Source organism: Myxine glutinosa, chromosome 8 (assembly GCF_964187855.1).
Source record: "Myxine glutinosa chromosome 8, kmMyxGlut1.1, whole genome shotgun sequence".
Taxonomy (NCBI): Eukaryota; Metazoa; Chordata; class Myxini; order Myxiniformes; family Myxinidae; genus Myxine; species Myxine glutinosa.
The window spans coordinates 84832099-84857074 of record NC_136268.1 but is presented as its reverse complement, the minus strand read 5'-3'; the positions used below and the strand labels follow the sequence as shown (position 1 = coordinate 84857074).

At 44.9% G+C, this 24976-nt stretch overlaps 1 protein-coding gene across 2 annotated transcripts in view; it reads left to right on the top strand.

Moving 5' to 3' along the window:
* FAM91A1 (family with sequence similarity 91 member A1) overlaps positions 1 to 24976 on the top strand; it is a 119308-nt gene that overhangs the window by 77935 nt on the left and 16397 nt on the right. For both annotated transcript variants that reach the window (XM_068124743.2, XM_068124742.2), the window contains exons 18-20: positions 1397 to 1510; positions 17906 to 17978; positions 23755 to 23901. In XM_068124743.2, the coding sequence (XP_067980844.2) occupies positions 1397 to 1510; positions 17906 to 17978; positions 23755 to 23901 (334 nt within the window). The remainder of the gene's footprint in view (positions 1 to 1396; positions 1511 to 17905; positions 17979 to 23754; positions 23902 to 24976) is intronic.

The window sequence follows — 24976 nt, the reverse complement described above, 5'->3', positions numbered from 1 at the left end:
GCTGTACTGTTTGGACACCTCGAATGTATGCTTGGATTCGTTGGTATTCTTTTTTTTTTTTCGCTGCTGTCTTGTTCAATCAGCTTTGTGGTTTCTCTGTGTGAAAGATGAAAATAGGGAAGATGCAGAAAATAGGGCAAAATGAAGAAGATTGTCATGGGGACCGCAAGGCTAACCCCCGCTCCAGCAGGGAAAATGGCCTTAAAATGCATGTTGTTGTTGTTTGTTGTGTAACCCCAATGTGCTCCATCAGGACACCTGGGTCATTAATTTCCATATTTGATAATTTACTTTTGCCATCTCACTCCTCCATCACATAATTAATCGACTTTAATTGCATTGTTAAAAGCATCACAGGATCACGTGACATTCAGCTGACTGATAAAAAGTGTGCTTCTGCCTGGTGGGTGTTCCACATTAATGATTCGTGCAAAATAATCGATGAAATCAACACAATGTTGACTGAGGTATGCTCATCCATTGTTCTAACTGTATTCAGATGCAGACCGACACAAGCATTCATGAGCAAGACGAGCTGGTTGTTCGTTCATACAAAATCGACTTGTAACTGACATTTAGCGCTGCAATTCAACACAAATCACTGAAGATGTTAATGTGCTCGGTGTCACCATCTCCAGAAATCTCTCCTGACAGCGTCACATCCTCAATACCACCAAATCTGCCTCCAAGCCTGGCTTCATTCAGAGTTCACAAACCCTTCAATTCCCATCTGCTCATCACCCTCTACAAATCCCAAGCCAGACCAGTGATGGAATACTGCTCGCATGTCTGGGTCAGTGCTCCTGCATTCTCCATCAGTCATCAGTATTTTGGATCTCGTCCAAGTCAAGGCTGTCCGACTGATTAACGATCCTACTTTGTCTAGCAATGTCCAACCTTCTACCAGTACTTCCACAGTCAGTGCTCCATCAAACAAACTCGGTTTCTGTCCCTCCTCTTTTTGAAATATCTGTCCAGCTTCCACTCGTCACACTCGTTCTGCTTTCCCTCCATACCAATCGCCATGCCTCCTACTGCCTCTTTGGAACAGCCAAACCAGCAGTGTGTTCCTGACTTGTATAAACTTGCAACAATTGAAAGCACAAATCGATTGTCTCGATCTCATTTAATTATTACATTTTCCCTTCTTCTCTCTTTGCTTTTTCATTCAGGGGCTCCGCTCCTGGTTTTGGGCTCGACCCTTAAAAATATTGTATAATAATGAATAAATATATTTTAAAAATATAAATTTGATTTCTAAATTGTACCTAGACACCTAATTTTGGTGGTGGTTAAATGTTTGAATTAAATGCTGAGTCAAAATTAATTTACACTATAAATTAGTGCATGCTTATTATTTTAACTTCTGCATTGTGTCGGATGTGTCTATCACCAGGGTTATGAAAGGTTGCTTATTACATCCTGGGGTCACGACCCTGGTGTGGTGTCCACATCCAACGTCCTAATGACTCTGAATGACGCGCTCACGCACTCTGCTGTGTTGGTTCAGGTATGTTTAGTGCAATGTATCACAATGTGCTTCTCACAAAAAAAACGAAACTGAAAATTGTGCCATTTCACCTTTTGACCCCCTGCCCCCTACCCTCTTCCATGAGCCTCAAGTGTTTTTGTTTTTTTTAAATTCCATACTTTATTATTCATCTGTAATCATTTTGTGGCAATCGATTTTTAACACAAACAGAATATCCATTCATTAATCACCTAATTGCTAATCATGTGTTTCTCACCCATGGTAGCAGCCTCCCCGCTTCTTTCCCCTTCCAACTTTCACCTTCATCTCCCTCAACCTTCTGCCTCGCTCTTCCCCTCGTCAAATAACACCTCACTGCGCCTCTCCCAATCACCATCAAACCTTTTGTCTGCCCCATTCTTCCCTTTCTCCAAGCTATTCTGTAATCTCCGACACACCTTCAACAGCTCTCCCTACCTCTTCCTCCTCTTCCACATCTTACCCTACCGCTCCCCCCCCTGTTCTGTATCCGATGCTCCCCCTTCCTCTTCCTTAACAGTATGGACCTCAAACATCCGGGGCCTTCGCTCAAACCTGTCTGATCTCTCCATACAGGTTGCTTCTGACAAACCAGACGTGATCTGCTTAACAGAAACTTTCCTCCTTCATGATGTCTCTGATTCCTTGGTATCTCTCCCAGGTTACTCCCTCCTCCGGTATGATAGACCTGAGCCTCGTCCTGGAGGTGGGGTTGCTATCTTTATAAAAAAACTCTTTTCACTCACCCTGCACTGCCCTCTCTCCACCTCACCCCCAGGAATACCTTTGGCTACGGCTTCCCCTTCGCTCCCACCTTTTGTTCATATGTGTGTTGTACCGTCCACCAAACAGTGATGACTCCATCTACATCTCGCTGTCTGAGAATATGGACCAACTTCTATCTACCCATCCCAACTCTCTCTTCCTCATATGTGGTGATTTCAACTGTCACCATGCCAGTTGGCTGGGTGTGGGTACCTCTCTCACCAGCCATGGCTCTTCAGCAAAGGACTTCTGTGACTCACTGGGACTGACACAATCTGTCAATTTCCCGACCCGGATTTCAGTCAACGGAGCATCTTCTCTTCTGGACTTGGTTATGACTAACTTCCCTGAAAATGTCTGCTGCTCTTCTCCTGCTCCAATCGGCTCTTCTGATCATGTGCTTGTTAAAGTGGACATCTCTCTGACCATTCTCAGAGAGCCGCCTCAGCGTCGACGAGTCTGGCATTTCACTCAGGCCAACTGGCACGGTCTTCAAGCAGCCATCAATCATCTGGACTGGTCTCCCATCTCTACTGCCTCTGACATAAATTCTTCCTGGGAATCCTTCCAAAGCAAACTGCTCTCTCTCATGCACAGATTTATCCCATCTCGTCTTCTGTTGTCATACCCTTCCTCCCGTCCATGGTACACGGAATCTTGTGGTGAGGCTATTGCCCAGAAACAACTTGCTTTCGTCTCCTGGAAAGCAAATCCAACGGAAGGAAATCTCATTTCCTTTCACAAAGCCCGAAACAAGTGTGTGTCCACCCTCAGGAGAGCCAGGAAACAATATCTCTCCGTTCTCAGGACCGAACTCTCTTATCTTTCTCCCTCTTCCAAATCCTGGTGGCGTCTGATCAAATTTGTTTCTGGTGTTTGTTCCCCCTCCATCCCCTCCCTCACCTCAAATGGCCACACGGCTGACTCCGCACGTGAAAAAGCTGAATGCCTCAACTCTGTGTTTGCCTCTAAATCTTGTGTCCCAAACCCATCCCTCTCTGTACCCACCGTACCCAGTCGTACCCAGCTGCTCCTGGACTCTGTGTCCTTTCCTCCTGACAAGGTGGAAAAGTTTCTGTCAACCCTCGACTCGGATTCTGCAACTGGACCTGACGGCATCAGCCCACGGGTCCTAAAATCCTGTTCTTCCGCTCTTTCACTCCCTCTCTCTGTTCTCTTCACCCTCTCTTTTGCTCAAGGTCATCTTCCATCTGCTTGGAAATCTGCCAACATCACCGCTTTGCACAAAAAAGGTGCAAAAACAGATCCCAGCAACTACAGACCAATCAGCCTTCTCCCAATTATCAGCAAAGTCATGGAATCCATCATTGCTTCAGATATGAAATCTTTCCTCTTCTCCAATGGCTTGATCTCTGATCATCAATTTGGTTTCAGACCTGGACACTCTACTCTGGACATGCTGCTTCTGCTTTCTCAACAATGGATGGAGGTCCTCAATGCCAAACAAGAAATTAGAGAAGTCTCCCTTGACATATCACGTGCCTTCGATACGGTCTGGCACCCCGCTCTGCTCACCAAACTCTCCTCTTTTGGTATCCATGGAAATCTCCACGCATGGCTGGCGGACTTCCTCTCTAGTCGTAGTCAACGTGTGGCCCTGAATGGGTTTCTCTCATCTCCTCTTCCTGTTCAGGCTGGAGTTCCACAAGGCAGTGTTCTGGGCCCTGTGCTTTTTCTGGTCTTCATCAATGATCTCTCTGACTCTCTTGAAAATCCTCTGTATCTCTTTGCTGATGACTCTACTCTCTGTCGCTCCATTCTTCATCCCTCAGATTGGCAGTCTGCAGCCTCCTCACCCTCTGCAGACCTGGACAAAATCACAGACTGGGCAAACAAGTGGAACATGTCTTTCAATCCTGACAAATCTCACACTCTTACGATGTCTCTCCGAAAAGACCGACTGGACAACCCTCCCATCCACTTTCTGAATAATCCTCTCCAAGAAGTTCTGTCACTCAAGCTTTTGGGTCTCACTATCTGCCATGATCTTTCCTGGGAAAACCACATTTCAAATCTGGCCTCCAAAGCCAGTCGCCGACTAGGCATCCTCCGTCGTGCGAAGTCCTTCCTTGGCACACCTGAGCCCCTCACCACATACAAGGCTTTCATCCGCAGCTCAATGGAATACTGCTCTCCCCTCTGGGCTGGTGCTCCTGCCTCACACCTAGCTCGTCTTCACGCTGTTGAAACCAAAGCATTCAGAATCATTGGAATCTCCCGCGATGAAGCTAACTCCAAGGGCCTCTCACTCACTCACCGCAGGCAGGTTGGTGGTCTTTCCGTCTTCTACCGACTCCTCTCTGGCCTTGCCCCCCCAGCTCCCTCTGGGCTCTGTCCCGCAAATATTCCTACAGGTCGCACAAGATCTGCCTGCAACCCTCTTATGGTCAAACTGCCAAAATCAAGACTCTCTGCTCACCTTCACTCCTTCATTCCTCTTTTCTCCCGTCTCTGGAACAAACTCCCTCACTCTCTTCAATCCCACTCCACCCTCCAGGTCTATAAAACAGCTGTTCACCACCATCTCTTATCTTCCCCCATCCAAAACCGTGATCTTTTCTACCCCCGCTAATTTCACCCCAATTACACTTTTTTGAAATACCAACTTCTGTCCTGGAAGTCCTTGGTGTCCTTGTGTTTTCTACTTCTCCCACCCCCCCCCCTTCCCACACCTCCCCCCCCCCCCCCCAAGCCCTCTCCCTTCCACACATCTCCCTGCTCTCAAATGTTGTGTTTGTGTGCTTCCCCTTCTCTCCCCATCTTGTTTTCCGCTCCCTCTTTTTATATATTTTGTTTGTCTGGTTGATTTGTTTGTGAAGTAAATGTTAGCTCTTTCACGAGCCTCGATTCAGTATACAAAAAAAAAAAAAAAAGCCTATTTGCCCTTGGGGAGTATGTGCTGTACTGTTTGGACACCTCCAATGTCTGCTTAGATTCGTTGTGTTGTATTTTTATTTTTATTTTTTATTTTTTAGCCCTAACTTGTTATGCTATCATGGGTAATTTCTTACCCATGATGGTTTACCCATGATAGCAAAAAAAATTCAACTTTCTTTTCGAAATTTTAAAAAACTTTTTATTTGCCTAAAACACTCACCGACACTCACTGATGGACTGCTGAAAGTTTGACGAGGTTCCTTTTGGCTATCTCTTGAAAAAATGGTGACACACACAAAAAAAAATTTTCAACTGTTTTGCTCTCAGCTGTGAGAAGAGGTTGGACTTCCAGGCCTTGAACTTCTCTTGAAACTCTTCTCTTGAAAAAAACTCTTGAACTTCTAGGCCTCACCATCAACTACTTAGGAAAATAATCTGGCCTCAAAAGCAAGTTGAAAGTCTGTGCATCTTCTGTCATTCCAAATCTTGTTTTGAAAAATTATAATTACTCACAACCTATATGGCCTTTGTCCGTAGTTCACTCAGGTGCTGCTCTCGCCTCTGAGCTGGTACCCACGTTTCACATTTGTCTCTCCTGGATGCTGAGGAATCTGAAGTTCGCAAAACCATTAACATAGGAAGCCGAAGCGCAAGCTCTGTTGTTCTCACGCCCTGAGCAGATCAGTGGCCTTATTGTACACCATTATATTCCTATTCCATCTCCAGGCTCTCACTCCGTTTGTTTGTTGTACACCGCACCTTTCCTATGCCGTCTCCAGGCATTGCAAATCGTCATTGCCAGGCACCGAAGGGGGCTCGGCAGTGACGCACGCTGAAAGAGAGTACTCAGTTTTCACTCTCGTTGTTTGTTTTCTTGCCTCTTGTTTGTTTGTTTGTTTGTTTGTCCGGACGATATCTCAGCCATCCTTTGAGCTAGGAAGCTGAAATTTCGGCACAATAGTGAACAAGTCCCTTGTCAAAAACGGTATTTTTATGTTTTTTGATTAATCAATAAATTGAGGAGTTATTTAATTATTAGCGATTAATTAAGTACTTATTTAATTAATCAAATTTCGTTTCTCTTCTGACCATCAACTCAGGCACCCTTTGAGTTCGGAAGCTGATATTTGGACATGCCAATGACCAGGTGATTTGGCTGCAAAGGCTATTTTTGATTTATTAATTAATCAATTAATCGATTAATTATTTAATTATTCGATTAAGTACTAAAAAAAAAAAACTTTTTTTTTTCAGTTACAGATTCGGATGAAATGGTTGTGGTTTATGTGTTCTGTGACCGAATTGATTAATAATTTAATTTTTTAATGATTATTATTTATTTATTTTCATTATTAATCATTTATTTATTTTCTTTCTCATTTGCCCAATATCTCAGGCACCTTTTGAGCTGGGAAGCTAATATTTGGACATGGCAGTGACCAAGTGATGTGGCTATCAAGGATATTTTTGATTTATTGATTAATCATTTAATCGATTAATTATTTATTGATTAATTGATTAATTTATTGATTAATCAATTAATTATTTATTTTTTTATTATTGACTTCTTTAATTAAATTTCTAAAAGATACATCTTCGGATGAAGCACTTGTGGTTTAGTTATGCTATTAGCCAATTGATTGAGAAAATATTTTGTGATAATCTTTTATTGATTTTAATTATACAATTAATCAATCAATTAGCGTACACCTCTCCCTCCCAATGCAAGCCTCTATGAGGTGCACTGTGGTATTGCCGGGCGCCGGAGGCGCCCCGGCAATGCAGCGCTGTAGGATATTTAATTATTTGGCACAGGGGCGGTGTACTTTGAATGTATGTGTACTTGTTTGTTTTCTTGTTTTTCCTGGTGATATCTCAGCCATTCTTTGAGATAGGAAGCCTAAATTGGGGCACAGTAGTGAGCATGTTCTTTGGCAAAAACTGTTATTTTATTTTTGATAAATCAATTAATTGATTAATTACTTCATTATTATCGATTTATTAAGTACTGTCGCGTAACCGTCGTTAACACCACAGTTACGGATGACCGATTTGCGAGACTTTAACTCCCGAGGCGAACACTCAATGGCGGACTCAAGTTCGACACCAACGCGCGGAATGGCGGGACGCAGCGAAGGCTCCGCAACCTTATCTATTAAAATCAAACACCCAGGAAAACTGCGTTCAGATATTATGTACAAAAAGTAATATAAGGGTTTATTAGGAAAAGTAAAGCCAGTGAAAAAGCCCGCCGGTAAATCTAATAACTCTAATCGGGACGTCCCCACACGACAGACAGCAAACACAAACGAGGGAGATTAATTACGAAAATAACACGTCTTGTAAAATGTACACAAGGAGCTCGGCTTATCTGTCTTTGTCGTCTTGTATTGTTTGCCGTCCACCCCGGCACCGCTCGGCCCCGATGCACCCACGAGGCCTTGCTCCACCAGGCTCCGATCCTCTCGCCGCCCACCAGGTCCGTGCACCACGCTCCAAAGCACCCAACGCAAGCCAGCAGCTTCACACGAGGTCGATCCCCACACAAAGCACGAAGACAGGACCGGAGAGAACGCAGGTGTGACTGCACGTCTCGTCCTTCCAACTCGCTTCTCAATTGCTCACTGCCAAGCTCGAACTCGACTGCGACTGCCCGAAATGGCGTGTCCTCTCCAACTCCAACTGGCGAACTAACTCCGTGTGACTTGCGACTCAACTCTCTGGTGCCTGCCTGCGTCTGCAAGTGCCCCGAAAATGGCGTCCGACCGTCGCCTATATTGGTGGCCGATGACGTCACATTGGCGCACTCCTCAGCCAATCAAAGCCTCCCGCGACTCCTGACATCTCCCCCCCTCCGCCACCCTGCGGTCCCGGCATAACACGTGCCGGCCAGGTTTGTAGGCCTTGGAGGTGTACAGGCGAGGTTTGTAGGCCTTGGAGGTGTAAACGGTGGCGGTGTATTGTGGCGGTGTTCTTGGCCTGGTGGTGTCCATTTATACGAAGTCCTTGTCAGGGAAAGGGGATTATTTAATGTTGCGCTAAGGACCTAACTAATGTTTATGTGGTTTGCAGTGCCATAAAGGACAAAGGTTTGATTACTAGGTGATACTCACAGGGGCGTTACCTTTAATCCCTCACTATTTAACACTCGAATCTCCAGGTAGATCCACACTCATACATCTTACCCCGACAACCGCCTGAACATCAATAACTTATTACATGTAGAGTCCCTGTCACGACCGCCGAATACCTACCTATTCAGATCTACCTAGCTCTAGATGTTGCATTACCAAATTCATAACAGTACTTATATATTTTCTTTCTCATCTGTGCAATATCTAGCCTGGTGTTGGCTTAGCGGTTAGGGTGCCGGCTTGGGATCCTAGGATCCTGGGTTCGAATGCCGGTCGATCGCTGAATTAACGCCAGGGGGGTTGACTCAGCCTGTCATCCTTCCGAGGTCGGCAAATTGAGTACCAGCTTGCTGGGATGAATGATCACGGTGTGTACCCCGGTTTAGAATTGGTACACCGTATCCCTGCGCATCGTAAGAGGCGACTATGGGTTGGCGTCAGGAAGGGCATCCGGCCATAAAAACATTGCCTCAAACAGGGAACCATGATTGTCATGGGGTCCGCAAGGCTAACCCCCGCTCTAGCGGGGAAAATGGCCTTAAAACGATCATTCATTCAGTCATTCATCTGTGCAATATCTCTGGCACCTTTTGAGCTAAAAAAAAAAACAAAAAAAAAACCACCTTTAGAGGCCATTTTTCCCCGCAAAGTGGGGGTTGGCCTTTTTCGGGAACCGTGGTTGTTGTTGTTTTTCGGTCCCCTTTTTGAAGCAATGTTTTACGGCCGGATGCCCTTCCTGACGCCAACCCTTTTTGCCGCCCTCAATGACAAACAGGGAATTACCAGTGAACTGGTACTCAAACCATTTACCTTTTGAGCTAGGAAGCTGATATTTGGACATGACAATGACCAAATGATTTGGCTGTAAATGGTATTTTTGATTTATCGATTAATGATCTATTAATTATTTCATTTTCGATTAATTAATTTTGATAAAGTTACAGATTGGATGAAACGGTGGTGGTTTCCGTATGCTTTTAGCCATATGATTAATAGTTTAATTAATTATTATGCAATTATTTATTTATTTTAATTACGCAATTAATCAATTATTGTACACTGCTCCCTCCCAAGTCTGTCTCCATGTGCTCTGAAGGCGCCCCGGCAATGTCACGAGCTGGATAATGTTATTTATTTATTTGGCATGGGGGGGTGTACTTTGAATGTCGCTCTACTTGTTATTTTCTATTTTTAATTCTACCATCTCTTCTGTTCCGGATTCCTCTGTTCTATCAGAACTGCAGATCCATATGTTAATTCTGTGAAATGCCAATTTGTGTACTGCATGCTCATTGCAAGACAGTGTAACTATAGAACGTGAAAATGATCTCTGAGAAACGAGTATTGTTAACAAGCTTTGTAAAAGTATACTTTTTTCCTAATGCCCTTGTAATGCATGAATTGAAGACAAGTTATTAATTCAGAAATTTATTTTCTTTATTGACTGTAACAAGCTGTTAAAGATCCTGGATTTCCTTCGAAAGTACAAAGTTATTGGCAGAACACATGCATCCCAAGGAGCTGGGGAGCAGGTTAGTGCAGCGGCATAGCAAACCAATTGTGCATTTTGTGATGGAAGCACCAAATTTGGCAGAATGATAGAATATTATATGGAGAACATTTTCAGATATGGAACCACTTTGGAATTCACCCCAATGTGGCCGCCATATTGGATTTCAAAATGGCGGCTTTAAAATCTTTAATTACAAATATTTCTGGTTCTATACCAGCTACAGCCTTGATTTTAGTGTCTGGATGTACAAACTTGAGGTCAAGGAATTGAATGGTTCTACTTAGAAGTTGATTTACTGACGCCATATTGGATTTCAAGATGGCGGAAATTGATTTACAGTGAAGTGAAATTTGTTATTATTGCTGTATACTCAAAAAATTTGATTTCAATTCCCGTCCTCCAGTTGGGTTGCTCACTAAACCACGTCACACCTTTAATACAACAACCATGTCATACCGTTCACAAACTAACCTACAGGGTGAGTCATAAGTCCCAGGACACGATTTAGCTGCTTATGCAAGATTTGTTTATACCATCCACCAGGGTGAGCCATAAGCCCCAGGAGCAATAGTGGGGCAGCTTTCGGTAAGATATTTGATGCGTTGTGCAAATTGGGGTAAACGCTCAAACTTGGTACACTTATAGGACTCCCCAAACTGATCATTTTTTAAGATAGGGAACCAATGCACCACCACCCTCAGGTGGCCAGTTGCCTGGTAGGAGGGCAGAGCCAGTGACACGTCTGCGTATTCCCTTGCCTCTGTTGGTCCTTGCAGTTGCCTTCAGGCTGCCTGACTTTGCATAGCGGTCCCACACTAGATCGAGACGAGATCGATGTTGAAGCTGTGACATAATGTATGGAACGAATACTTTTGTGGCATAGTCAAGAAATGTTTTGGTCTGGCCTGGGCTCAGCATTTGAACTATTACAGCTCCATCGAGGATCACAGAAGATACTTGTGGTGGGTCCGACTTTGCTTTGACAAGCTGTTCTAAGGGCTGCAACAAGTCAGCTTTGGAACCAAAGCGGAGCTGTCCATTTTGCGAGAGTGCTGGCGGATGTGCGCTGTTCTCATGTTTGAAGAACTGCTCGAGACCCCCATCTCTGGTTTGGCATGCGATGTATAGTCTGGAGAAGAGCTCTGAATCACTCTTTGCAGAGGCTACTTGTTGTTTGCTCTTCTGGGCAGCTTTGACCTTGATGGATGAAAACAACGGGAGTTTGTTGCGTTTGATGACATCATTGAGTGGCTTGGATCTGTCTGCCAGACGTTCCTTCTCAAATGAATGGAACTGATCTCTCCCAATCTGTAAAGCTGTATGCACAGTATCTACAACAGCTGGGCCCAAGATCTCCAGTGTGCCCAGGACCAGCAAATCTGTGCTTTCTTCTTCAAAGGGGCTGCCCATCTCTTCGATGACTGTTGTCAGTGCACGGACATCTTGGACGAACTTCTTCTGCACACTGTCGGTTTGCTCATGGTGGTGGGTGTGCTCTCCCCTTTGGCGCAGTTGCTGTGAGGTCTCAAATTCTGTGATGACCCGAGCAACTTCGGGGCCAGCCACCATCCACCGTCGAAGGGCACTTGGATTTTCAGTTAGGCCCACTGCCCCGCCATCGCCTTTGACCGTGGCATTGTTTTGTTCATGAGCCTGGTCTAGGGAGATGGCGGAGAAAGCATGCCTAGTCTTCTTGGATGTGAAGTGCCCCGCATGGAACTTGGCAGCAACATCTGGGTGTTTCTCTGCAATGCCAACCATGTCCCTGATGTGGACTGGTAACCAGCGAGCATAGTGGATATGGCCCAATGCAGCGAACCATGCAGCTAGCTCTGGTAGGGTGTCCATGTACAGCGTGAAGTTGGACTCTCTCAGTGAACGTATGTAGAGGAGTATACAGAGCTCCAGGTTAAGTACAGTGGCCCAGTACTGAAACTGTGGACATGCCGCTGCTCTCTGGTCACACCATGCCTCGAACTCCAATGGTTCCTCATCTCTTGCAGTTGCTCTTTCGTTGTATATGTCATATGCACGATGCTGCAGTATGTGTAGGGCAGCAACAGTTACTTGGTGGGCGCGTCTTGTACGGCTGACGTGAGCTGCACGCAAGAAGGAGTCTGCTGTGCCAGCTGTTGCTATCTCTGCCTGAACCAATGCCTGTGTCCAACCACTGTCTTGCAGCCAGTCTCCTGCTGTCTTCAAAGCTGCCATCTCTGTGTGTAGACCACCCAGCATGACCACAAAGAGATCTTCACCATGTGTGTCTGGCCAGTTCCATTGCACCTGCTTGGCGATCGCATAAAGTGGTTGGTCCAGTGTGACGACGGGTATCTGTCCAGGGTTTAGCTCATTGATCGCTGCTTTCACGACATCCATGGCATGGCGGATCATTGCCACTGAGTGGGCTTGGTCATGGAAGAGGGGAAGCAAGGCAGTGGGTGTGACTGTGATACTAGTATCCTTGGCCGATTGGTTCTCTGCGTGATGTGCAGCCTAAGAAATGTTTCCTGGATTCTGTGTGTCACCACTGTCACATGCATCCTTCACAGTCTGGAGCCACCTCTTCTCTTTATCCAGTTCAGCTTGTGCAGGATTCCTCTGCAGCGACGCCTGGGTTCCAGCTGGTACAGGGTGGCTTTTGGCAAGTGAACTAACTGGTTGTACATCTGTGTAATACCGTGGAAGGTCCTCCACAGTCTTGACATTTGAGACACCCCCGATGATGACAATACCTCGGTCTGTGCCTTGATTGTCATAGTCTGGATGTTGTATCAATGAAATACCAGTTCCGTGGAAGGAGTCGTGTGCTGTCGTGGAACTGGGATTGTGGTCTATATTATCCACAGCTGATGTGGTGAACACTCCACTGCGGAGCTTTGGGGGACAGACCACCTTCTCCGCCCGAAAGCGCTGACAGACCCCGTTCCCCAGCTCTGCAGAGATCCGTAGCACTCTATCATAGGCAATGCTGATCCCTAGTCCAGATAATGTGTCAACCAGTTCCCTCTTTCTCGTATGGGCATGAAGCATCAAGCCAAGATATATTGGCAAAGGAGTCTCTTGACTAATGCTGTGTCGTACGTCTGTGCCTGCACCTCTCCTCTCATGCTTCACACTGTTGTATTTGAGAAGTTGAGCTATTGTCACAGACGCCGATGCCGATGACTGACATGCCTGATCTTTGATGCCTGCACCCTCTAAAATCATGGAGACCATTGTCAGCAGCAGTTGTGGCACAGACTCTTCTTGACATTTGTTTGAGAAGGACCCATTGAAAGGCTGAGATGACTGGAACATATCCTTCCTTATAATCCCTGCAGCTCGTGCCAGGTGCACAACATCACTGTCAATATCATGTTGACATGCCTTGGCTCATGCACTGCCAATGTCTTCCTGAAACACCAGCAGGACATCTCTTCCCTGCCTGTGCTCCTGCAGATCAGGGAAGTGTGCCAGGATACGCTCCTTGAGTCTGGTTGTATGGACTCGTGTTTCCAGCACAACTCCGAACTGTTCCATTCTCATTGTGTAGAGCTTGGTGAGGTCTGCCATCTTGAATACAGGAGCAGTGTCTTCTTCTTTAGCAGTTTCCTCTATGTACGTTACCAGTTCAGCAAGGACTATTGCTGAAATGACATCTACCGTGCTCTGGCTTTGCTCAGCAAGCTTTTTTGCTGCCCTCACGTGGTTGTATAGGGATGTCAAACATTTCTTATGGTACTTGGCCTCTCTTGCAACCATGTCCCCAGCACTCAGTTGGGCTAACAAAGTGGTATCCTGAAGAAACTCTGCAGCCTTGCGAACGTGTTTATCTAGTTCCAATGTCGCTGCTTGATGAAACTCCAAACCAAGCTCTTGCTGGCAGAAGAAGCACAAATTGTCGCATATGCTATCAACACAAGCTGCCTGAGACCTAGTAAGCTTGTACTTATCTGTGATTGTACTGGGGATAGGACTTCCCTCTGAATGACTTCTCTTCTGTACCCGCTGTAGCTTGGTAGTGTTATATTTCACCCTGCATGACTTGTGCCACTTGGCTTGGTGGGCAGCTAGAGTGGCAGCTATCCCTTGGCCTTCATCCAGTCGTTGCAAGTCCACGTCTTGTGGCAGCTTGCCTGGTTTATTGAATGCTGATAGATTGTCTTCAAGTGTCTTGTATCCAGCACCTGCATCAGTTCTTTTCGTGACAGCAGGACACTGTAGGGACTCTCCTATATCAACTTGACACAGAACACAGAGTTCCCAGTCCAGTGGCGTCTTTGGCGTTGAAGTTACATGCTTGGTAACATGAACTAACTTGAACTGCTTCGACATGATTGAAACCTGGATGGAGCAAACAAACAAAAAAGTCGTTTAATTAGGGGTTAATCAACGGACCAGCATGTTTTATCTACAGGACAATACACGACCCCCCCTGAAATTTGACACCAAATGACCTCTTTTAGGGGTATTTTTGGCCGAAATTTTCAAATTTTTCACTCCCCAGACCCCCAGATGTTCCCTTGAGCTCAGAATCGCCGCTGTAATGTGTCTACTGATGTTAGAAAAGATATAGGGTGAATGGGGCAATAATTGTGCCTGTAGGATTTGTTTCCGCCACCCCCTCCTAAGGGTTACAGATTTTTAAAGCCGCAATTTTGAAATCCAATATGGCGGCCACATTGGGGTGAATTCCAAAGTGGTTCCATATCTGAAAATGTTCTAAATATAACATTCTATCATTGTGCCAAATTTGGTGCTTCCATCACAAAATGCACAATTCTTCTTCAATTTTTGCTATGCCGCTGCACTAGGTTAGCTGACTACCTGTTTAATTTATAGTCAATATTTACAAAACCAGACTCGGATGTGCTTAAGTCTGCAAAAATAACAACTCTGGTCACAGAACGTGGAAAAATGAAGATGTGAAAAAGTGGAACACTGCATAAGGAAAGCCTTTCACCTGGAGGTGACAGACTCATTCACTATGACATGTCTGTTGGTATACAACGAATCAAGAGTGAAGGAATTAAAATTCTACTTGCAAAGAAATAGAAAGAGCAGAAGATTCTAATTTCAATCCCAAATCCTAATTCACGGAACCTCAGCATTCCACGTCAGCTGAACCACAGCCTTTCATCTCCTATACCTGTTATTGATTTAGCATGGTAGCATATTATTTGGATTACCTAACTCTCCATGTAAGGCATGTGATTGATCTTTACTGTATTGAAACAGAGGTATAAGACACCTTAGTGCCAGCCAAACGTGTGCATACATCAACTATATAGAGATCTGATGCTGCACTGGTAATGAAAAAGTGTTGGGAGAAAGATTAGATGTAAATATCCATGAGATGAGTGACACTCAAGAACGGAGAGAGGAGAGAGAGGAAGACATCACCAATGTGAAACCTCCTCCTGGCTGCTCTGTTGCCAAATTATTCTGCATACCCACATATAGAGAGCTTGAAGGCTGCTATGTGGGATCGTCGTGTTGGCATGATTAGAGCCAGTAATTTTCCATTTAAAATGCTTCTTCCGTTTCCCAAAAAACTAATTTCCATTTTGTGTTTTTGATGAAAAAAAAAGAGAAGCATTTATTTTTTGCACTTCTTTTGAAAAGCAAATAAATCCTCAGGCCTGTGCCCCTCATCCCCACAGCTGTAGTTTGCCACCAGGGTGACACAGAAACACTGAGAATAATAAAACAAAAACAAAATCGTAAACGGTGGGTGACAAATATGGAAACGAGATCCCCGAACAGCATATTGGTGAGCAGCACTTCCAGCACCATACCATCATGGATTGTTATATGCCATCCCATGTCGTCACAGAACATTTCATTGCCGGGTATATCTGGTCATTCTCAATAGAACTATCATTGCTCTTTGAATTCTTTTGAAAATTGAAATTTCAAATATTGTCATATTTATTTATTTATTATTATATATTATTATTATTATTATTATTATTATTATTATTATTATTATTATTACCTCCACCACCGAAGGTGGATGGAGGTTATGCTTTCACCCCTGTCTGTCTGTTTGTTTGTCTGTCTGTCTGTCTGTGAACAAGATATCTCAAAAAGTTGTGGACGGATTCGGACGCAATTTTAGCAGAGAGGTGGTAGCGTATGCGACAAGTACGAAATGATTAGATTTTGGTGAAGATCCGTATTCGGATCCGGCTACTAGAATTTTTTAAGTGATTCTTCACCATTGGGACATAGGGCCAAAAACGATACATAGCAGGATATCTCAAAAGGTTGTGGACAGATTTGGATGAAACTTGATGGACCAGTTGGGTGTCTGACAAGGACGAATCGATTCGATTTTGGTGAAGATCTGAATATGAATTTGGATGTGAGAATTATTTAATTTTTGAAGTGATTATCTGAATATGGATTCGGATGTGAGAATTATTTAATTTTTGAAGTGATTCTTCACCATTGAGTGATACGATTAAAACCGACATATAGCACAATATCTCGAAAAGTTATGGACGGATTTGGACGAAACTTGGTGGACATGTGTGTGTGTGACGAGGACGAACCGATTAGATTTTGGTGAAGATCTGAAGATGGATTCGGATACGAGAATTCTTTAATTTCCAAGTGATTCTTCACCATTGAGTGATAGGGGCAAAAATATATTTCGCATGATATTTCAAAAGTTTTGGACGAGTTATGAATAAACTTGGTGGACGAGTTGGTTAGGTGACAATAACCAGCCGATTCAATTTTTAGTCAGGTTCACTATGTTTTTTCGTTCAAAATCATGGTAGATTAGCAAACCTATACATTTTTGGAAACGTTATTACATGGAAAATCTGAAAATCAATGTTTACATTTGCCAATTCCGACCAATTCGATTCGACCAATTCGACCAATCGACCAATTCCATTCGACCAATTCGACCATTCGACCCAATTGCTTCGATCGACCATTCGACCAATTCGATCGATTCGATTCGATTCGATTCATCGAATTCGATTCGATCGACCATTCGACCAATTCGATTTGCCAATCAATTTGACCGACCTTTGCTTGTGTGGAACGGACTGTGAAAACGATGCGGACTATATTGTCGGATACGACACACAGGACAGTGATGACGAACTCTAAATGGCATATTCTGTAATCGTGTATGTTTGATGCCATTGACTGCCTGTGTATATTTTGCCATTGACTGCCTGTGTAGATGTGAAGTTATACTGACTGCATGTGTATATATGATTTTGCTGACTGCCTGTGTATGTTTGGTGATATGAATTATTGTGACACATTTTGATGTTATTAACTGCCTGTACAAAATGATAACATGTATTTGATTATGCAACTTATCGCGAATATAAAGACAGTATTTTGCAATTCAAAACCTTTGATTCGTGTCTTACCATTCCCCATAGCACTAATTTGATACTTTCATTGGATTCCTTGTCCCTGAAAATATAGGTTTAGTATATTTTAAAAAGTTTTTAGGGTAATTAGAGGCAGAAATAGAACAAAATATGTATTTTACAGTGGCCATTTTGGAAATCTAAAATGGCCGCCATACAGGTATCTCTCCAAATGTAAACATTGATTTTTAGTTTCCTTATACTATAACCTTTTCAAAAATGTATAGGTTTGCTAATCTACCATGATTTTGAACGAAATATAATTTATTGACATAGTGAACCTGACTATTTGGTTCAGGTCCGAATCCATATTCGGGCTATCAGTGGGATACAAAACGTAAACTGTTCAGCCTGGCGGAGGTATGCGTGCTACTGAGCGCCGTTCTAGTTATTATTATTATTATTTTCAAAATGAAAATCAGCACCCAAAAATCTACATTTTAAATGATTCCCAAATTAAAAGAGCTGTCTCGTTGCCGAACATTATCCATTACAAAGGCAATTGATGTCTGTGAATAAAACTACATTGACTCATTGATAAGAAACTTCCATGTTGAGTGGATTTCCACTCATCCAATATTTGCTCCCGTTTTGGTACCTAATGCTTTTAAAATTATTCTCATTAGTTTTCACCTCGTTTTTTCCCCTGACTTATCCTTTGATCCTCTTCATCTCCTCTTCTCCCTCTCTACACCACTTTCAGGCAAATGGCACACAAATGGATGGTGATGTCGTCTACATACCCTTCCCATTTGATGATGTCGAAGAACACCTTGGTGAGATGTATTGATTTGTGACAAACTTTACAATTATTGGGTTGTTTTTGCAGTTTGTGAGTAGAGTTGCATTGGGTCTCAGTTGTGCTTCAATGGGTTGCTAACAGGGAGATGAGGTTGGAGAGTTGCTAATGCCAATATGCTATATTTATATGTACTAGGGCATGCCCGTACTATATATATGCCCGTACTATATATCTATCTAAAATTATATCCCCCCCCCCCTCTATTTACATGAAATGGTTTGGTCCATTCGCAACGCCAAAGCGAACGGCGAACGGCTTGCGAGTACAGTGACAATCCCCCCCCTCTATTTACATGAAATGGTTTCGTCCATTCGCAACGACCACAGAACCCCCCCCCTCTATTTACATGGAATGGTTTGGTCCATTCGCAACGCCGGCACACGCGATCGTTCGCTGCTCTCTGATTGGTTGAATCGTTTTTTGGACATAGCTCGGTAAGTAATTGTCCGATTAATATGAAACCTTGAAAAGGCACATCCTCGGGTCCCCAGCAATATACCTGGCAAGTTAAAAGTATATCGGACCCGTGGTTGTCGAGAAACAGCGGTCACAGACAAACAAACGTACAGACGTACAGACGTACAGACAGAGATTACTGGAATTATAGATAGATAGATACTTTTGTTGGGAGAGATGTTGAACTGTTATGAAGTGAGAATCGAAGAAGAATGTGCAAGATAAATCAACGGTCATTTGCCAGCATTTTCACGGTCCAATAACCCCTGTGGGTTTATTTTTATTTTTTTTTATTTTTTTTATAATACAAGATCGAGGCTCGTGAAAGAGCGAACATTAATCACACAGAAAGACAAACAGACAAACCGACACATAAAACAAATAACATCGGGAGCGGTAGACAAGATGGGGAGAGAGGGGGAAGGACACAAACACAACATTTGAGAGCAGGGACCGAGAGACATGGAGACATCGAGAGATCTGTGGGAGGGAGAGGGCTTTGGGGGGGAGGCATGGGAAGGGGGGGGGGGGTGTGGGAGAGGTATAAAACATATGGACACTGCCAGGACTTCCAGGAAAGAAGTTGGAATTTCAAACAAGGTGGATCTGGGGTGAATTGGTGGGGGTAGAAAAGATCAAGGTTTTGGATGGGGGAAGATAAGAGATGGTGGTGAACAGCTGTTTTAAAGACCTGGAGGGAGGAGTGGGATTGAAGGGAGTGTGGGAGTTTGTTCCAGAGGCAGGAGAAAAGAGGAATGAAAGAGTGAAGGTGAGCAGAGAGCCGAGATTTTGGCAGTTTAACCATCAGAGGGTTGCTGGCAGATCTTGTGCGACCTGCAGGAATATTTGAGGGACAGAGCACAGAGAGAGCTGGGGGAGCAAGGCCGGAGAGGAGTCGGTAGAAGACAGAAAGACCACCTACCTGCCTGCGGTGAGTGAGTGAAAGGCCCTCAGAGATAGCTTCATCGCGGGAGATTCCAATGATTCTGAAAGCTTTGGATTCAACAGCGTGAAGCCGAGCTAGGTGTGAGGCAGGAGCACCAGCCCATAGGGGAGAACAGTATTCCATTGAGCTGCGGATGAAAGCCTTGTATGTGGTGAGGAGCTCAGGTGTGCCTAGGAAGGACTTCGCACGACGGAGGATGCCCAGTCGGCGACTGGCTTTGGAGGCCAGCTTGGAAATGTGGTTTTTCCCAAGAAAGATCATGGCAGATAGTGAGACCCAAAAGCTTGAGCGACAGAACTTCTTGGAGAGGATTGTTGAGAAAGTAGATGGGAGGGTTGTCCAGTCGATCTTTTCGGAGAGACATAGTAAGAGTGTGAGATTTGTCAGGATTGAAAGACATGTTCCACTTGTTTGACCAGTCTGTGATTTTGTCCAGGACTTCAGAGAGTGAGGAGGCTGCAGACTGCCGATCTGAGGGATGAGGAATGGAGCGGCAGAGAGTGGAGTCATCAGCAAAGAGATAGAGAGGATTTTCCAGAGAGATCATTGATAAAGACCAGAAAAAGCACAGGGCCCAGCACACTGCCTTGGGGAACTCCAGCCTGAACAGGAAGGGGAGATGAGAGAAATCCATTCAGGGCCACACGTTGTGACTACGACCAGAGAGGAAGTCCGCAAGCCATGCATGGAGATTTCCATGGATACCATAGGAGGAGAGTTTGGTGAGCAGAGCTGGGTGCCAGACCATATCGAAGGCACGTGATATGTCAAGGGAGACAGCTCTGATTTCCTGTTTGGCATTGAGGACCTCCATCCATTGTTGAGACAGCAGAAGCAGCATGTCCAGAGTAGAGTGACCTGGTCTGAAACCAAATTGATGATCAGAGATCAAGCCATTGGAGAAGAGGAAAGATTTCATATCCGAAGCAATGATGGATTCCATGACTTTGCTGATAATTGGGAGCAGGCTGCTTGGTCTGTAGTTGCAAGGATCTGTTTTTGCACCTTTTTTGTGTAAAGCGGTAATGTTTGCTGATTTCCAGGATGCTGGCAGATGACCTTGAGCAAAAGATAGGGTGAAAAGAACAGAGAGAGGGTGAGATAGAGCGGCAGAGCAGGATTTTAGGACCCGTGGGCTGATGCCGTCTGGTCCAGTTGCAGAATCAGAGTCGAGGTTTGACAAAAACTCCTCCACCTTGTCAGGAGAGAAGGACACAGAGTCCAGGAGCAGTTGGGTTCGACTGGGAAGGGTGGGAACAGAGAGAGATGGGTTTGGGACTAAGGATTTTGAGGCAAACACAGAGTTGAGGCATTCGGCTTTGTCACGTGCGATGTCAACTGTGTGGCCATTTGAGGTAAGGGAGGGGATGGAAGGGGAACAAACACCAGAAACGGATTTGACCAGACGCCACCAGGATTTGGAGGAAGGAGACAGGTTTGAGAGTTCATTCTTGAGTGAGGAGAGATAGTGCTTCCTGGCACTCCTGAGGGTAGACACACACTTGTTCCGAACTTGGTGGAAGGAACTGAGATTACCTTCAGTTGGATTAGCCTTCCAAGAGGCAAAGGCAAGTTGTTTCAGGGCAACTGCCTCACCACAAGATTCAGTGTACCATGGACGGGAGGAAGGGTAAGACAACTGAAGGCGAGATGGGATAAATCTGTGCATGAGAGAGATCAGTTTGCTTTGGAAGAATTCCCAGGAAGAATTGATGTCAGAGGCAGTGGAGATGGGAGACCAATCCAGACTATTGATGGCTGCTTGAAGACCGTCCCAGTCAGCCTGAGTGAAATGCCAGACTCGTCGACGCTGAGGAGGCTCTCTGAGAATGGCCAGAGAGACGTCCACTTTGACAAGCACATGATCAGAAGAACCAATTGGAGCAGAAGAAGAGCAGCAGACATTAGCAGGGAAGTTTGTCATAATCAAGTCTAGAAGAGAAGATACTCCATTGGCTGAGATCCTGGTCGGGAAATTGACAGATTGTGTCACTCCCAGTGAGTCCTTTGTCACAGAAGTCCTTTGCTGAGGTGCCATGACTGGTGAGAGAGGAACCCACACCCAACCAGGTGGCATGATGACAGTTGAAGTCACCACATATGAGTAAGAGAGAGTTGGGATGAGTGGATAGAAGTTGGTCCATGTTGTCAGACAGTGAAATGTAGATGGAGTCATCACTGTTTGGGGGACGGTACAGAACACATATGAACAAAAGGTGGGAGTGGAGAGGAAGCCATAGCCAGAGGTACTCCTGGGGGTGAGGAGGAGAGAGGGCAGTGCAAGGAGAGTGAGGAAGAGAGTTTTTGATAAAGATAGCCACCCCACCACCAGGACGAGGCTCAGGTCTATCATACCGGAGGAGGGAGTAACCAGGAAGAGATATTAAGGAATCAGAGACATCTTGAAGGAGGAAAGTCTCTGTTAAGCAGATCAAGTCTGGATTGTCAGAAGCAACCTGTATGTAGAGATCAGTCAGGTTTGAGCGAAAGCCCCAGATGTTTGAGGTCCATACCGTTAATGAAGAGAGAGGGGGAGCATCGGGTACAGGACAGGGGAGGGGAGGAGTAGTGTAAGATGAAGGATGAGAGGGGGAGGTCGGGAGAGCAGTTGATAGTGTGTCAGAGATTGCAGAAGAGTTCCAAGAAAGGGAAGGATGAGGAGGATGAAAGGTTTGATGGTGAAGGGATGAGGCACAGTGAGGGGTTGTTTGAGGGGGGGCAGAGGAAAGTAGAAGTTTGGGGGGGGGGGTGGAGGTATGAGATAGAAGGGAGACGAAGTGGGGAGGAGGCAGCTTTGAGGAGGAGGGAGAATTGGAGAGGAATGGTATTGGGGGAGATTTGAATGGGAGGGGTTGGGGGGGAGTTTTGAAGGGGAGAGTTTAGGAGGGGAGGGGCAAGGGGGAAGTTTAGAAGTGGAGGGGCAAAGGGGGAGTTTAGGAGTTTTTTTTTAGGAGGCAAGGGGGGGGATTTGGAGGGGAGGGGCAAGGGGGGAGTTTAGGAGGGGAAGGGCAAGGGGGGAGTTCAGGAGTGGAGGGGCAAGGGGGGAGTTTAAGAGTGGAGGGGCAAGGGGGGGAGTTTAGGAGTGTAGGTGCAATTTGCAGAGTGCAATTTGCAGGCTTGCAGAGAGAGAGAGAAAGAGAAAGAGAAAGAAAACACAATAGCCTGCAATAACAGGGTTATGAGTAGGGATAGAGGATGATGTGAGAGGGTGGTGTACCACCAATTTGATGTTCTGTAGGGGAGGGTGGGATTTAACAGCCTCAGGAAAGTGGTTGCACAAATGGGAGAAAGAGTCGTTTGGCAGTAAGATGGACTTTGGACATTTAAAAAGATGGAAATTTTTGGAAGAACGCACGCATCCTGTGGAGCTGGGGAGGGTCAGTGAGTTGAGAAAGCAGAAGCGAGTAAGACAAGACAAGAGGAGGGGCAGTTAAAAAAAAAATGGTAGACTCCACCAAGCTATCTGCGATGTGAGAGAAACAGGCTTTGTGCTTTGGCCTAATTGCAGGAGGTGCCAATAATGTCATGAGCTTTAGATGCCACAGAATCGAGGAGAGACAGATGTGATGTTGGGGTGCCAGCCTATCGTGTGCTACTCCAACAAATGACCTCAAAAACCTTCAACACTGAGTACTTCTGATTTTTCAAGGAATGACTCAGAATGATGGAAAAGCCCAGCCTGCAACTGACTTTGTAGGCCAACTTTGACATGTGGTCACTCTAGGAGAGGCCTTGGCTGATGTTGAGGCCTGGACTTTGAATAGACAACCTTTTACATTGGCTGACCATGGAAATAGATCCATTAATTTGATGGTCCTTCCGGAGAGACAGAGAGCGGCTGTGAGATTTGCCAGGATGTTCAGACATGAATTCCATTTTCTTTCATCAAGTTAATGATCACTTTAATTGAGGCCTCACCAGGACTTTAAGGAATTAGGCTGCGAGCCTTCTTGCATGACCTAAACTTGCCCTCAGTCAAGGTATCCTTCCATGTTGAGAAAGCAAGCTGCTGAGGGGATGGGGATGGGTGGGATAGCCGCCGATCAGATGGGATAAACCAGTACCCGAGAGAGACTAAGAGATATCAGATGCACCAGAGATGGAAAGCCATCCTTACGTGATAGAGTAAATTTTAGTCCCTGCCATTTGGTCTGTGTGTACAGCCAGATTCTGTGACATGGAGGTTGTTCTCTAACAATATTGAGAGAGTTGTGGGCTTTGACAAGAACATGGTCAGAGGAATCATGATTGATTGATTGATTGGCAATATGTTTACTTTGGCACGCTTGTTTTGTCCTTTTGGGTTACAGTTATTTTAGAAGTGATCGTCGGTGTGTGTCTTTCGCAGAATTCTCTCGGGAGAACATGGCTTCTCACCCAGCCATCCGTGCTCTCCGTGCTCACCTAGATTTGTCACATGCTTGTGGTTTTGTGGCATTGGTATCTCCATTGGGTCGAACACAGAAAAGCCGCGACATTGACCGCGACATCTCCAGTGTGTCCTTGTTTCTAATCTAGCCGCTCAATCACTTTCCAGCAACTTTCGACATACATTATTCACTACCTTTTACATTGCCTTCAGAAAGCATTCGCACACCTTGACGTTTTCACAATTTGTTGTGTTACAGCCTAAATTTGAAACGTTTTAAATTGAGATTTTTTTGTCACTAATCTACACATGATACCCCATAATGTCAGGGATTTATTTTTATTTGTATATTTTTTTAGACATTTTTTACAAAAGTTAAAAATGAAATACAGAAATATCTAATTTACACAAGTATTCAACCCCCTGAGAACAACTATTGGGGATGCTCTTCGTGATGGTTATACTCCCCAATGCAAGTTGGGGGCCAAACCTTCCCCATTCTTGCCTGCTGCCCAGATTCGTCAGGACAGCACGGTCACGATCAGTGTGCCAATAGGTCCCCATGGTCCCCTTTCCCTCTTGTCTCTCTGTTTTTCTCTCTTTCTTTCTTGCTTCTCTCTCTCTGTCTCCCCCTCTCCCTCTCTCCCCCTCTCCCTCTCTAACTCTGTCGTGGCCCTGAGTTCGTGAAGTTGGGGGTACACCATCCTGGATGTGGGGGATCTCTGGGTTGCTTCTGGAAGATCGATCGGCTGTCTCCTTGCCGCAGACTTGTACAAGAGAACTGGCCAGGGTTATACATCAACAATAACAATAATAACCCCCTGAGTCAATACTTTGTAGAAGCACCTTTGACAGCAATTACAGTTTCTAATCTTCTCGGGTATGTCTGTATCAGCATTGCACATCTGGATTTGGGGAATTTCTCCCATTCTTCCTTGCAGATTTTCTCCAGCTCTGTCAAGTTGGACGGGGAGCGTTAGTCGACAGCAATCTTCAAGTCATTCCACAGATTCTCAATGCGATTCCAGTCTGGGCGTTGGCTAGGCCATTCATGGACTTTCACGTTCTTGTTCTGAAGCCATTCCAGTGTTGCTTTGGCTGTATGCTTGGGGTCATTGTCCTGATGTAACATAAATCTTCGCCGCAGTCAAAGGTCTTTTGCATTCTGAAGCAGGTTCTCCTCAAGGATTTGCCTGTATTT